Below are 15263 nucleotides of genomic sequence, written 5' to 3'. Positions count from 1 at the left end.
TGAAGCCCTGGTCCCCAATACAATAAGGCTCATAGGTGGAGCTTTTAGACAATTATTAGAGCTGTAACCTCATCAGTGGATTTATCTTTATAATGGATTATTAATTTGAATGGACTGCAGGTTGGTAAATGTAGGTAGGTGGAACATAGCTGAATGAAGTAGATCATTGGGAGATGCCCTTGGGGATTATGTTTTGTCCCCTACTCTCTTTTTCTCTATCTCTCTTCATTGTCTCTCTGTCTTGTTCCCCACATCCCATCCCTGGCTACCATGATCTGAGCAGTTTTCCTTCACCATATCCTTTTCACCATGATGTTCTGCCTCACTTCAGTCCCAAAAGCAATGGAGTTATCCAATCATGGAATGTATCTCTGAAATCATGAGCCCAAATGAACTTTTCCTCCTCAAAGTTGCTCTTGTCACGTATTTTGGTCACAGGGATGAAAGGCTAACTAACACAGTATGTGAGTGGTTAAGGGTAATGTAGACTCTCTGTGAACTCTTTGATAGCAAATACTGAGTCTTCATGATTTCCCAGGCACTTAGATCACTTGACACGTAAAGAGAGCTCAGTAAGTGCTGTGATTGATGAATGAGGAATAAAGAAGATGGCTATCTCTTAGGGGAAGCAAGGAGGCCTATATGTCTAGGTTGCCCCCTCTCAACCTGTTATTTAGTCATGCCCACAGCTTCAGGCTCAGGAATGCATTAAAATTGTAGCCAGTTGGCCATTCAAGGTAGTCTTTAGGGACCCAAGTCTACATTAAAGGATTCTAGGGACACTGATATGCAGAGTTCATGGGCCATCAGGAACAACCGATTTACCATGGATATGCACCTTCTTTCTGAATTGCTGGGAATTGATTATGAATTAGGATTTTTATAAGAAATTAACAGAACTACTCTTTCAAAACATGCACATTCGTACAAACACTCTTATTCTCATGTGCCAACAAGCACAAGTACATTCAGACAAATATACACCACAAATACATACAGAGTAATCACCACCAACACACTCTAAGGCATTCTGTAGCCATACACATGAAAACAGGTACCTAGATCTAGTGATACAAATGAACCATAAGTATAGTATCTTTCTCAAACAGCCCTTCTCCCTCCTCCTCTTCCACCCACGGATGTGAGAGGCAATGGAGACATTTCTAATAATTCAGATTTTCTCTCTCTTTCTAAGGTTCATGTTTCACTTGTTTGTTTTTCCTCATCATGATTAAGCCAAAGTAACAGAATGGCTCTTTCCCTATTAGGGCTGGCTGGGTTCTTGATTTGTTTCTAGCCAAACAGGGAGTTTTGTTCCAAAATACTTTTCTAAATAAATCGAAGTAGTGTTTTGTTCACAAAAAAAAGGAAAATTGTGGTGGAAGTTTCAGCACTGATTCATCACCACCCATAATCCTTTGCCCCCATAGCAATTCATTGACTGAACACTGGCTTCCTTCTCACAGGTACAGCTTCTTAAATTGACAGAAAGCACCCTGAAATTATGGGCCATGTCTGTTTTAGAACTAGATACTGAAGCAAGAATAGATCCTCAGTAGTAATATCAATTCTGTGTCCATGACCTCCCAGGAGAGAGATAGAACACTGATATGATCCCAATTTGAGTTAGCTGAGACCATACCACCTATAATAATCTACTATTAGAGGAGTTTAGATCATTTTGTCAGTCAGATGTATAGAAAGATTGCAGAAGGGTGGCAATGAGAGGAAGACTACAAAAATTTAGTACAAATGCAGCTTCATTGACACTCTTCAAATTGGGTCTGTCTACCCCTTACCAGTGAAGGTTGGTTTTTGATAAGTGGAGATTTTTTCAGCTTCCCAAGATCCTTTGAATTAGAATGTGAAGAGTAGGGAAAAGACTGAGGAATAGTATTTCATGCTCAGAGCCAATAATTGGAATGGAAGGTAGAAACAACAGATGACAAAAAACTTGGATGCTTTTCTGATCCAAACCAGCTTCTTTTTTAGCTTCCATCCTAGCTATCGATATTCTAAGTCCTAGGCACTGTTCCACCTTTTCTCCTGGTCCTTAGGCAAGCAGGGAGTATAGGGACTCAGGATCCTGGGTTACATATTCAACAGATAGACAACTGAAGATACCAATAAAACTAATGAAAAATAAAGAGTATAAAGAGAAATAATGTTAGGAGAATCAGGGAGAGGAAAAACCAGGAAATATAAAATGCCAATTCTAGATAGTTTAACATTACCTTCTCCCAAAGGATATTTAACTGTCTAGATCTTGCTAGGATAACAACTGCTAGCTATAACTTATCAACAGAGAAAATCCTTAGGGTATACAGTGGACAACCAAGTATTGATATAAGGAGATAATGCAATATAAGAACTAACCATCTAGCTTAATGAGGAAAATGAAATGGAGTCTTGGGAAATGAGAACCCATAAAAGACATTATAGTCATAATTCTTGAAAACAGATTCAGGTAACATACATTCTGGTCTGGCAAATGTATATGAAAATCATTCAAAGTCATCAAAATAGGCTAACACTGTAAAATTTAAAAATGGTGTTAATTACAAAGAAAGTAGCACACAGATTTCTTTCCTGGTGGTGGTTGAATAAAAATTATTGTACCTGTTTTACTCCCTAACAGCAGAAAAAGTGGCTATGTTCTCTTCAACTCTCCCTTGATGGCAGTCTGAGGCCCAGAATAGATTGGTCTATTTGGAAAGCCTCTTTGACTGTCAATTTCATCTTATTTCATAGTATACTGTATTTCCAGATGCAATACAGTAAAGGGTCTATACCTGCTGGTTTTCTTCTTAGGAATCCATGACCTAGAATCTCTGATATATTTTTTTTCTGTTTTTTTTTCTTTTTCTTTTTTTTCTGATATATTTTTATGTAACATAGACACAGGATGCATAACACCAATATGACTATTTCAAGGGCTAAATACACCTGAAAGAGTGGTATGGATTCATGAGTCCCCAAATTAGATAATGAGGGAAAGAAGACAAATAGCTGAGGGGAAATAGATGATCAAAATAAGGGGGAGAGTTCTGCAGAATAAGAAAATGACAAAGCGTTCACTGTAATGCTAATGTTAATGTACTTTGGTCTAATGTTAAGTACCTTGGTCCTCACACTCTGCTAAAAATGAATAAGCCTTGCAAACTTTTTCTGGGATTTGCTTTGACATATACAATATTGTTAGAGACTTGAAGCCATTCAAGTTCCAACACGAAGACAGAAATGGTGCCCCACAAACTAAGTCTCATCAATGCCCTGTGTAGGAAATGTATTAAGTGCCTCTCCCAAGAGGCAGACTTAGGCTTATTATCTGGAAGATTTGATTTAAATGCCTCACAAAACAACAGAATCCATTTGTCAATTTGGAGGCAATCATCCTTGGAGAGTATACAAGGGCTCAATTTGCAAGGAAGGGATTGATTGCATTTTCAGGATGGTCAGGTCAAAATCTGATTGCTTTTGGCCAAAGGTCATAGGATGCTTATAGTATAAATAATCAAGGTATGATTTTCCCAGTATTTTTGACTCTTTAGAGAATAAAATATAAAATGTGGGTACCTGTCATCCAACTTTTAAAAAGATTAAATAGATTAGTGTGAGTATTCTTTAAATATGTGCCACCTTTCTTATTTTGAAAAATAATCTTTAAAGAAACAGGTGACATCTCTGTGAATCTTACCTTGATTCCATTCTCCTTTCTCTCTCCCATCTAAAGATAATCATGATCATGAATCTGCAGTTTTCTTTTTGACATTCTATATGTGCTTCAGACTAAGGGATGTATATATCATATGCATCATAAATATCAGTTACTGGTTTCTGTGTTTTCAACCTTTTGTATAAAATGCATTAGAACATGTAAATCATTTTAGAGCTTATTTTAAAACCCTGTATTGAAAACTATTATTTTTGGTGCTTTTAATGCTAACTTATTTACTTTAACTACTATATATTATTACATTATAGTTTTCATAACTCATCCGTTTTCCTGTTAATGTGCATTTAAACTATTTACAGATTTTTGCTATTATAGAAACAATGATATAATAAACATTCTTATTATATTTTCAAGTGACAATATTTGAATTTTTGTAGAGTGTGTACTTACAGATAAAATTTGTGATTTGTAATGTTTGCATAATTTAACTTTTTTCAGATAAAGAGAGATATTCTTGTGATGGGTTTAATCAATTTATAATTCCACTAGTAGTGTACGAGAGCTTCAATTTTCCACACTTTTGCTGATATTACATATTTTCACCCTTTATTTTTTGACATTTTGATATGTATGAAGTGGTATCTAATTGATATATTTGCGTTTTCTTGGTTACCTTTGAGGTTAAGCATTTTTGATTGTGTGTGTGTTTAGTGACCAGTGTTACTAATAAAAATATGCATGGCTCTCCATAGAGCTGGAAACTCAACAAAGACCCTGTTTCCTCACGTTGCAGCTTTTGAATTAAAGTTTCCTTTGAGGTGTGTAGGGTGAGAAGGGGAGAGAATGATTGATCGATTGGTGGTACCTGGGTCCATAAACTGGTTGTAACTCCAAGAAATGCTAGATATTTAAGGTTTGACAATTTGAGCAGATGGGAATAATATATGATTAAACATAATATGGGAAATTTTACAATATTTCCTAGAAAAGCCAAACGACAACAGTGAACAATAATGAGTATGACATATCCACTATATGTTGCAATCCTAGTTTTCTAAGAGGTGTGCTTGTGTGTGTGTGTTCACTTATGAGTTTATTTAAAATTTTCCAACTCCTGTTTTTGCCACTGTTAAGATATAACAGTATTTTCCCTCTAAACTGTCTAGGTGGTTAATTATATTAATAGATTTCCTAATATTAAGGCAACTTTACATTGCTAGGACAAATCTAACTCGCTAATGTTATTTTATTTTTTATATATTTCTTATTTTGTTTTACTATTATTTTATTCATAGCCTTTGTATGTATGTTTATAGGTGTTCCCAAATTTAAGCGTTTATCACTACCTACACTGCTACTTCTCTGATCCAAGCCACCATCATTTCTTGCATGTCTACCTGGAAGAAGCCCCTAAGTGATTTTCCCATCTCTAATCTATTTTTAATTTTTGCACTAATTATTATTTTATTTTTATATATAGGGTACCATGTGATAAATCAGTATATGTATCAGTTTGACTTATTGCTGTACAATCTATTTTCCACAGGCTATTAGTAAGCCTTTACACACACAGTTGGCTTTATATATCCATGGACTCCATCCCCAAATTCAGCCAAATGCCAAGTGAGTGTGAAAGTATTTTTAAAAATTTGCATCTTTACTAAACACACACAGATTTTTCTTTTTATTATTCCCTAAACAATGAAGCATAAGAAAGTTTCATATGGCATTTCCATTGTATTAGGTATTATACATATTCTGGAGATGATTTAAAGCATACAGGAAGTTGTGTGTATGTTACATGCAAACACTGTAAGGGACCTGACATCTTCAAATTTCGGTATCTGCAGGGGTTCATGGAACCAATCCATCTTGGATTTTGAGGGATCAAAGTAGATAAGGTAGCATTTTAGAACCTCTTGAGAACCTCTTGTGCCCATCGATCAATACAAAAAATATTAACTTTTGCTAATTTTATTATTATAGATCCCCATCCTTTCCATTACTATTCCTCCCTTGTCCATTTTCTTGACTAAATTTATCAGAAGCTTTTAAAAATATCACTAGTGTTTTCAAAGCATGCTCTTTTTAACTTTTTTTTATCATCTGTATTATTTCCTTTTTTTTCTGGTTAACTAATTTTTGCTCTTAATTGGATCATCTCTTTTACTTTCCTTGAAAATACCTTGTGACCCTTCCTTTCCTTGTTTCTTGACATTTTGTAGTATGTCCTTCAATTTTAATATGTAAAAAATTTAGTTATTAATTCCTAATTTCATGCCTCATATTGAAAACAAATTGTCTCTAGGATATTAGATATTTATTGATATTGGCCTTATGGTTTAGTACATTGACATTTTTCTTTTTTGGTAAATATTTTGTGTATTTTACCGTGTGTTTAATCAGTAAGTCTATGTGTGTTTATTGGTTCATGCTTGTCTGTTAAGGTTGTTATAATTTTTTTATCTTATTCAATTTTTGATCTAATTGATCTTTCACTTCTTGAGAACCTATGGTTTGTTGATTTCTTCATGTAATTCAATTTCTGTCTTATGTATTTTGATTCTTTTTTCTTGGGAGGGTATACTGGGGATTGAACTCAGGGACATTCAACCACTGAGCCACATTTCCGGTCCTTTTTTGTATTTTATTTAGAGACAGGGTCTCACTGAGTTGCTTAGCAACTTGCTAAATTGCTGAAGCTGGCTTTGAACTCATGATCCTCCTGCCTCTGTCTCCTGAACCACTGGGATTACAGGTGTGTCCCAGTGTGTCTGACATGTATTTCGAGTCTAGGTATTAATGCTTTCAAAGATAGAGTTATATTTTCCAATTGAAATACTCTAGCTTTTAGTATAATTATATTTCATCCACTTATAAGATTGTCCTACAGTTTGTTCCACCTCTATTTTACAGCTCTACCACCTTTATTTTAATTAAGATCAACCAATGTATAATTCTAAGTTCTGTTTTTATGTATTGTATGTATAGAGTATATAGGTACATTGTTTATAATATTTCCATTTTATTTTCAGTAGTTTATTTATAGTATCTGATTTTATGTATTATTATCCCCAATTTTTCTATGCTTTATTTTTTTGTTTATTTGCCTTCTAAAAGATTGAAGGATTTTTTAGATTTTACTTGTTTCCTTTGTTGTTTTGTGTTTTTCATTCAGCTTATATGATATTCTTGAGTGATTAGCTTATATGCTAACACATATTGGACCTCAAGTCTAATGGTACTCAATATTTTCACTCTTCTCTCAACTTCAATAATGTATTAACTTACATATTCTTACTCTATCCTTTCATTTGGTTTACTTAGTTTTGTCCTGCATTATTTTAATAGCCTTATTATTTGTAGATAGACAGAATTTGTGTAGTTTACTCAAAACATTGTCAAAACTTATATTTGCTTTTCCTTGTTGCATATTCCTGTTAGCTTCATTTTCAACAACATGAAGAAATCCTTTTAGTAGTTCTTTATGTGAGACTTCATTCATCCATAAACTTATTCAAAAATGTGTATGGAGAATCTACTTTATAGCAGGTAGAGTTCTAGGTGCTGAGGATATAGCAACAAATAGAATAAAGTCCCTAATTTTGTGGGACTTCCAGGCTGTTGGTGTGAAAGAAATGATAAATAATGATATATTGAATCAGTATTATGAAGAAGAAAAATAGCAAATGATAAGAAGAGCAATTACTATTTATGATAGAATGGTCAAGGACTGCATCTCTGATGTGACATTTGAATGAGACCTGAAGGCAGTAATTGACCCAGCCATGAGAAAATCTGGGGTAAGAATCAGAACCTGTTAGTGGTAAATTCTCTGCCTTGTTTTCTTTGTCTAAAATTAACTTCTTGTTCATCTTGACCTTAAATTATAGTCTAGTGGACCATAGCATTCTGGGTTAACTGTCATTTTTCTCTTAGCATTTTCAAGATGCACATTTGATGTCCTTTGACTTCTATTATTGCTTTTAAGAAACCACCTATCAATCAAATTTTATTATCTTGTAGATTATATGTCATGTATATTTTGTTTTGAAATTCTCCTCTTTAATATCCTTAAATTTGCTATGTGCTGGCTTGGCTTGGATCTACTTTAATTTATTGAGCTCATTATGGTCTCAAAGCTAAGGATCCATATATTTCAACAATTATGAGACACTTCATCCATTAGTACTTTGATTATTGTTCCTCTTCCATTTTCTCTATCCTCTCACATTTAGAATCTTAATAGATATATGCTGAACCTTTTCTTTTTGTCCTCCATAAAATAATAAGACAGATTTTTCCTCTTTCATATTTTTATCATTTATCTGTCTGAAATATAAACTGAGCAATTTTTCCTCATATGTATCTTCCAGTTCATTAGTCTCTCTTCAGTAATATCTAATCTACTTTATATGACACATTTATTAAGCTTTAATTTCCAATGACTATTTTTCTTTTACAAAAGGTCAACTTCAAAAAGACCTTTATAAAATCTAATTTTTCTTTCTTACTTTTCCCCATAACCTTTGTAATTTTGATTGTACTTTATCATAAACTCAATTGTGATAATTATGTTATATGAAGTACTTGGAGGGAGTCTAATTTTTGTTATATGTTTTATCATCTGACTCTCGCTCATGACCATTTTCTTCAGTGTTCTGTTATTTTGGATTGTGAAACTATTTTCAGTAAGCATTTATTTGTTGTTATGTCCCTCCAGAGTGTTTTTGTGTTTGCTTCTGTAAGTTAATCTAGTAGTAGCTCCAGCCTGAGAACTATTTTTATGTTAATTTCTCAGAAAACTTTAGATCAAGCAGATAGTGTGCATTTGAATATCAGCATCACATAAGATGAGGTTGGAAGTTGCTGAATCTCTATAAAAAGGCTTTCCCTCTCTCCTCAACATTCTGTTATGAATCTTTGTGTTGTGGAATGATTTTGTCCAATTAATTTTATTTAGTTCGCCCTTTTGCTGAGGTTTGAAACTTTCAGGATCTTCACTTTATGTGGGAGTCTAGTTACAGTTTCTCATTTGGCAGAGTCCTAGTTTACACCCATTGTCCTGGTTATTTATAAAACCTCCTCTTGCTCTCAAAAATGTTCCCATTGAGACAATAAATTATATGATCTTTAGAATCTTAGGCAAGTATATGCTTGTTATGCTGAAGAATAAAAAGTTCAAACTGGTTAATTTGTGGGGGAGGAGTGTTTGGAGGATCTCTCAAAGAGGAAGGCAAGGGCCATATAACATATGTCAGGGAAGAGAATTAATATATGATCAGAAGTCATTAGGATGTTCTAAACCAAAGGATTTTAATAAAATTTGGGCAGCTTTTTTATTCCCAAACTGATCATCTATAGGTATCCCCTGTGCTTTGTGTCGTTTTGTGGCTAGTCAAGAATTTGGGCAGAATTTGCATTCAGATTTTGAGACTTGCCTTCTCAGTGGCTCTCTGGCTTATAAATACTCTCTAAGAATTTCAGCACATCCTTCAGTTCTGAACATTTCCTCTGATACATTAAGCTAAGAAGTTTTCAGACTTCTGTCACCTGAGTTTTGATGCATTGGGGAATTCTTTCAGCCTAAACAGCAGCAAACTCACAAGCATCATCCAATACAGTTCTTTTACTGTATCCGCCTGATTTTTCTCAGTCCCATAGTTTCCTCCATTTGTATGTAGTATGGTGGTCAGCTGAGAATATACTCAGTTTTGGAAGCCCATAATTACAGTGATTTTCTTGCTTCTAGGACTCTCATTCCTAATATTCCAGATTTCCTGCTACCTTGAGTCAGAAAGGCTCTTTGCCATAGATGCCAGAGGAATTCTAGGTTTGGGGAATTACCTCCAGGAAAGAAAAATCACTAATTCCCAAACTGAACACATGGCTATTGGCATCTTCCAAGTATGCACTCATTTTTGACTGTCTGCTTTCAATCACTCCACATTGCTTCCATGTAATATACACAGCTGTTCAGATTTTATAAGTGATAGCTATAGAAAGATGTGCTCAAACTATTTGTTGTACTGTTAACAAAACTTGAACATTTATACTTGTTTTAACTCATGTTTATATTAATAGGAAATTTGAAAAACATTCTTAATTTTTGTTAATTTTTATCCACTTATTTTTCTGTTCATGTACCCATTTTTCTTTCTGTACATTTGTTTCTATTTTGTTTATGTATGAGATTTAATTGTCTATTGAAGATAAGATTTTAACCCAGCTGACATATTGTTATTTTGAGGCTTAGATGAAATATATTAGAATACAAAGTTTGTTGTTATGGTTATTGTTATATTGGCCTTAGATGTTTATATGGGGTCATTCAAGAGTAAAGATAAGGTAAGGAATTAGTTCTATTAAGAGAAGAAAGTACTTGCCTTTTCATAAGAAAAAGTCTTGTGGTAAGCTTGTATGATGTGTGGAGTAGTGTTGGTAGTGATATTTCTAATAAAATAAAAGCCACATCAGCTATATTATCATTATACTTAGCAATCACTATGGCATTATTTTTCAGTCATAATCATTACCTAACTTATCAGTAATCTGTTAGTAGACTGCTGTTCCTCTAAATCCGAAGATGTAATTAATATTGGCTCATCAAGTCTCTTCTGAAAAATTGTTTTCTCTCTTTTCTGTCCCTAGGAGTACACCATTGATGTATTTTTTAGACAGACATGGCATGATGAGAGACTGAAATTTGATGGACCAATGAAGATCCTTCCACTGAACAATCTCCTGGCTAGTAAGATCTGGACTCCTGACACCTTCTTTCATAATGGCAAGAAATCAGTGGCTCATAATATGACCACACCCAACAAACTGCTTAGACTGGTAGATAACGGAACCCTTCTCTATACAATGAGGTAAGAGAATGGTTGCTCCTGACTAGAATATATTGTGGGTAGGATTGGGGTTAAAAGTAGCACATATTAGGGTATCAAAAATTCTTTCAAATTTATATATTAGAAATGAATACACACATATGTATATATACATACACAGTTCCTAACATATTTGCATGCATACATACACATTCTGGATACACATATAGAGAGCTGCACATATAAATAATCTGAGACTGAGATATACGTTTATTTTTATAAATGTATGCATACTCAAAGACACATGTAACATAATACACAGGCACATTCATACTTAAAAACACTTAGTTTCACATATTTACAAAAATATATACATAGGCATGAACACACTGATCATCAGAATATGCTAAGTTTAAGTAGGGAAAAATAATCCTATGATACACACTTGTGAGACTAAAATTAGATGATAGATATTTTCTGAAACATATGATATTTTATATATAAAAATAAAAAACAGCAATACTTATTTTATGTCACATTACCTGGGGATGCCGAAGAATTTGATATAAATGAAGTTTCCAAACAACTTCAGATTATAGCTTATTGAAATCTTCATAAAACATAAAATACATTTTATACATTTTTATCTCCCAGTGCATAGGAGCTATCACAATTTTGTGTTTTTCATGACTCATTATTGTCCTTGAATTTTACTGCCAAAAAGAATGTCTTTGAGACCAATTGCAATGCAATAAGATTTTTTGCTCCAATACTAAAAAAAAAAAAAAATTTGTTTTTTGCGTGTGCTCTTTATGATTTTGCTAGCTCTTCTGCTGTCACTTGTCACTCCTTGACACTTTCTCCCACATTAATGTGTGTTGATTTTGTGCAACTGAGTGAACATTTATTGAATAGATAAATGCAATCATTGAGTGTAGTTTCTATGGCTATTTTAAATTTATGGATTTGATATTTTGCACAATGAAACTCAATGCAAGTCCTGAGAATATATGAATTCCATCCCTCATTACTTCAAATTTGTTATTTACTGATGATTTCCTACAAGAATTTGGGAGACAGGAGGATGGCCAATGAAGAAATGATAAAAATGAATACTTAAAAAAGTTGAATGAGAGAGAAGGAGATGAGAGAGTAGAGAGAAAATGATCAGAGTAGAGAAGTGCTAAAGAAAACAATAAAAATGTATATAAATTGAATGAAGAAGAAGGAGAGGGAAAGGGAAGACTATGTGCAGTTTCTCCGTTTCTCCAGATTTTATACACAGTATGTATTACATATTACACCTGTATGTATGTGTATATATATATATATATATGACATATAACAACTGAAATTATATATATATATAATATATATATAATTATATATATATACATTATATATATATATATATATATAGAGAGAGAGAGAGAGAGAGAGAGAGAAAGAGGAGGGAGAGATATGAGGATAGAAGAAAAAGAGAATGTGAGAAAAAAGTTGAAACCCTGAGAAGATAATGGAGAAGATGGAGAGAAATGAGACTAAATATTAGACTGCCTTAAAGGGATGGGAGAAATTGATGAAGAGGACATAATATATGGGAAAAAGAAGAGAATACATGAGGAGTAGGGAAAGAAACACTGAAGGAGATGAGCAAAAGGGAAGGAAATCATGGGTGCAAGAAGACAAATGTTAATTCCATTTGTTCCTTTACCAAACGTTTGACTTCTAATACATTCATAGCCCTGGACTAGGTTCTGGGTACACAAATATTAATTACAGATGGTCTCTGTTTTTTTTACCATCACAATATAATAAGGGTGAAAAACTAATGAGATAATCACAAATAATATTAACTAAAATGCTAAAGATATAGGTAATTATGGGAGGACAGAGAAGTTATCTAATTCATTCTCCTGGGACAGGTTGAGGAAAGAATTCTTCAATAGGCAGCACCTAAGTTCCTGATTATTAGTATGATTTTTATATTATTATATATTTAGAACATACTCAAATATATTGTATGTAGGAACAGATGGCAGAGAGGACAGGTATTCTAGACAGAAAGCCAAGTGTAAAATTGCAGTGAATATAAGACATTTTAGATAAGAGAACGAATTAATAATTTTTCTAATTTAGTGTATGACAATGTAGTCACTGTGTAAAGAATGCATTTGAAGATGATAATTATGGAAAATAGGATACAGCACAATAATCTGAGTGAGAAGCAATGAAGTTCTAATTCAGAGAAATAGATTGAAATGGAGAAGAGATGATAAATTGAGGAAATAAGCAGTAAATACAGACCAAGAATGCAATCATAGAACACTACTATCATTAAGGCAGAGGGGGAAAAAGAGGAATCTATGAATGAGATCCAGAAGGACAAGTGAGGGAGATATTAATAGAATCAATACTGTGCTCTATCTTGAAAGCTAAGTGTGGTGGTCAGTACTGCCACTTTCTGTTTTTTCCCTATTCTCTTTTTGAACACTTGGTAGTATTATATTCCCCCTGGAGCCTTAAAGTTGGCAGAAAGAAATGACTCATTTGGGTTAACCAAATATGATGGTAAATAAATGGCGCATGTCAATTCTAAGGCACACAGGAAGCCTTTCAGAGCTAGTGCATGATATGCCATGTTGCCTTTCCTCATCACAGTGATAAGCATTATTCCAGATGGTTTTAGATCCATCATTCTATGTTCCTTATTGAGGTTGACATAGAGACAAATTTCTCCCACCAACCTCAGATAAACAGTATGAGTGAGAAATAAATTTTGTTGCTTTAATGCCGTGAGGTTTTAGAAATGCTTCTTACTGCATACTCATCTAACACATCTTGACTGATGTATCAAAGGTTCAAAGATTTTCAGAAAAGTGAGAATGCTCAATAGTAATACCCATAATAGCAAATAAATACAATAGTTAGTGCTATATAAGTACATAGTACTTAGTGTTCTAGGCTCTGTTCTGATTGCTCTATGATTATAATCTTCATAACATGTTTATGATATAGATGCTATTATTTACACTTTACAGATGAGAAAACAGAGACAGAAAGTGGGTAAGAAAAATTTCCAAGTTCACTTAGGCAGTAGCAGGTGGTTTAGCTACATTCATACTCTGGAAGTTTAGCTCCAAATGCATGGTCTTTGCTATTATTTATACATTTGGCAACATTATTGGCTATTACTAAAATATCAAATCACACACACACACACACACATATATATAGGTAATTTGTAGGATACTGGTGTTCTTCACATTATATTGTTTTAATGGAGTAACTAAGGTGAAGAAGGTTTTTAGGCCTGGGGATGCCAGGTGTAGTGGCGCACAACTATAATTCCAGTGGCTCCAGAAGCTGAGACAGGAGGATTGTGAGTTCAAAGTCAGCCTCAGCAACTTAATGAAGCCCTAAGCAACTCAGTGAGACCCTGCCTTTAAATAAAATACAAAATATGGCTTGAGATGTAGCTCAGTGGTTGAGTGTCCCTGGTTTCAATCCCCATTATAAAAAAAAAGAAGAAAAGAAAATACTTTTCAAAAGCTTGCTTCAAAATGAAGTGAAAGAGAATATAACAGCTACATTCAGGGGTAAAAGCAAAGATTGCCTTTGTTTTTGATATAGAAATTAATCCATATTTGTCAAAGAGTTGAAAGGAACTAGAAGAAAGATACAGATTGACAATAATCAGTATAAATAACATTTTTCTGACATTAAGTTTTCAGAGGAAACCATGAGGGATGGTATCAAAACCACAGAGTTTTACTGTGTACAAAAGGATATAAATGTTGAAAAGGTGGTGGAAAGGATAGGACAGTAGAGAGATATGAATGGATATAATTTATGAAGGAGAGTTTGGAGACAATAAAAGCATTAGTAGAGAAGTAGATGGAAGAGAGGCATTCTTGAACTAAAGTGAACAATAGGGAAGAGATGGAAGAGATAGGAATTCACAGAATTGTGGAAAGAATGGAGCAGAGTAGATGTAAACAGAGGAGAGGATCATGGAATGAGGTGGATGGAAGGTGGAAATGATGAGGAAGAAATGTGAGTGGGTAAATCAAGGAAAGCAAATGGAAGAGAACATAGAGGGAGAAGATTGCAATGGGCAAGGAAGAAACTGAACACATTAGAGATGGGGAGTACTAGGGGAGGAAGAATAGTGACTAAGTGAAGGAAACAGGATAGGGGAAAAACTGAATAATGAAAGAGAGGTTAGAAGATAGATTTGAGTTTTGGAGTTTCCAGAAGAAAGGAGAGGATGAGAATATTGAAATTTGAAGAAAAGAAGATGAAGATTTAGATCGAGGAAGGCAGAGGATGAATGAAGCAGAGCAATTGATTAGTTCCCCTGAACATACAGTGGAATGAATAGGAAGATGATAATCACTGAACTCTCCATTTTAGTCTGAAGTGGACAAGAAACTGAAGTGTAATGATCTAAGAGTCTGTATGGAATGCCCTTGTGTTTATTTTGAACTACAGAATAGAGGATGTACAGAAGTACAGAAGCAAGATGAAACCATTGTTTCTCCTACATAGAGAGTTCACCTTGGATCTAGGAAGGTGGCTCTGGAGGGCAATCTAGGCTCAAAACTGCACGATAAAAGCATGGCTCTTTTTTATGGCCCCACAAGTGATTCATTTTATGACCTTTTGTAACTCCCAGTCTGCTTTCTCCAGTCCTTCATTCTGATAATATTTGTAGCTACCTTATTAAGGTACATGAAAAGCACAAATTGGATAAG

General features: G+C 33.9%; 1 protein-coding gene across 1 annotated transcript in view; it reads left to right on the top strand.

Moving 5' to 3' along the window:
• The window catches only part of Gabra3 (gamma-aminobutyric acid type A receptor subunit alpha3), a 248478-nt gene that overhangs the window by 176814 nt on the left and 56401 nt on the right, over positions 1-15263 (top strand). The window contains 1 exon segment of the mRNA XM_047535929.1: positions 10328-10548. Coding sequence (XP_047391885.1) covers positions 10328-10548 — 221 coding nt within the window.

The sequence above is a fragment of the Sciurus carolinensis genome, chromosome X, assembly GCF_902686445.1.
Source record: "Sciurus carolinensis chromosome X, mSciCar1.2, whole genome shotgun sequence".
Classification (NCBI taxonomy): domain Eukaryota; kingdom Metazoa; phylum Chordata; class Mammalia; order Rodentia; family Sciuridae; genus Sciurus; species Sciurus carolinensis.
The sequence above is the reverse complement of the archived record's forward strand: the minus strand, read 5'-3'. Positions and strand labels throughout refer to the sequence as shown.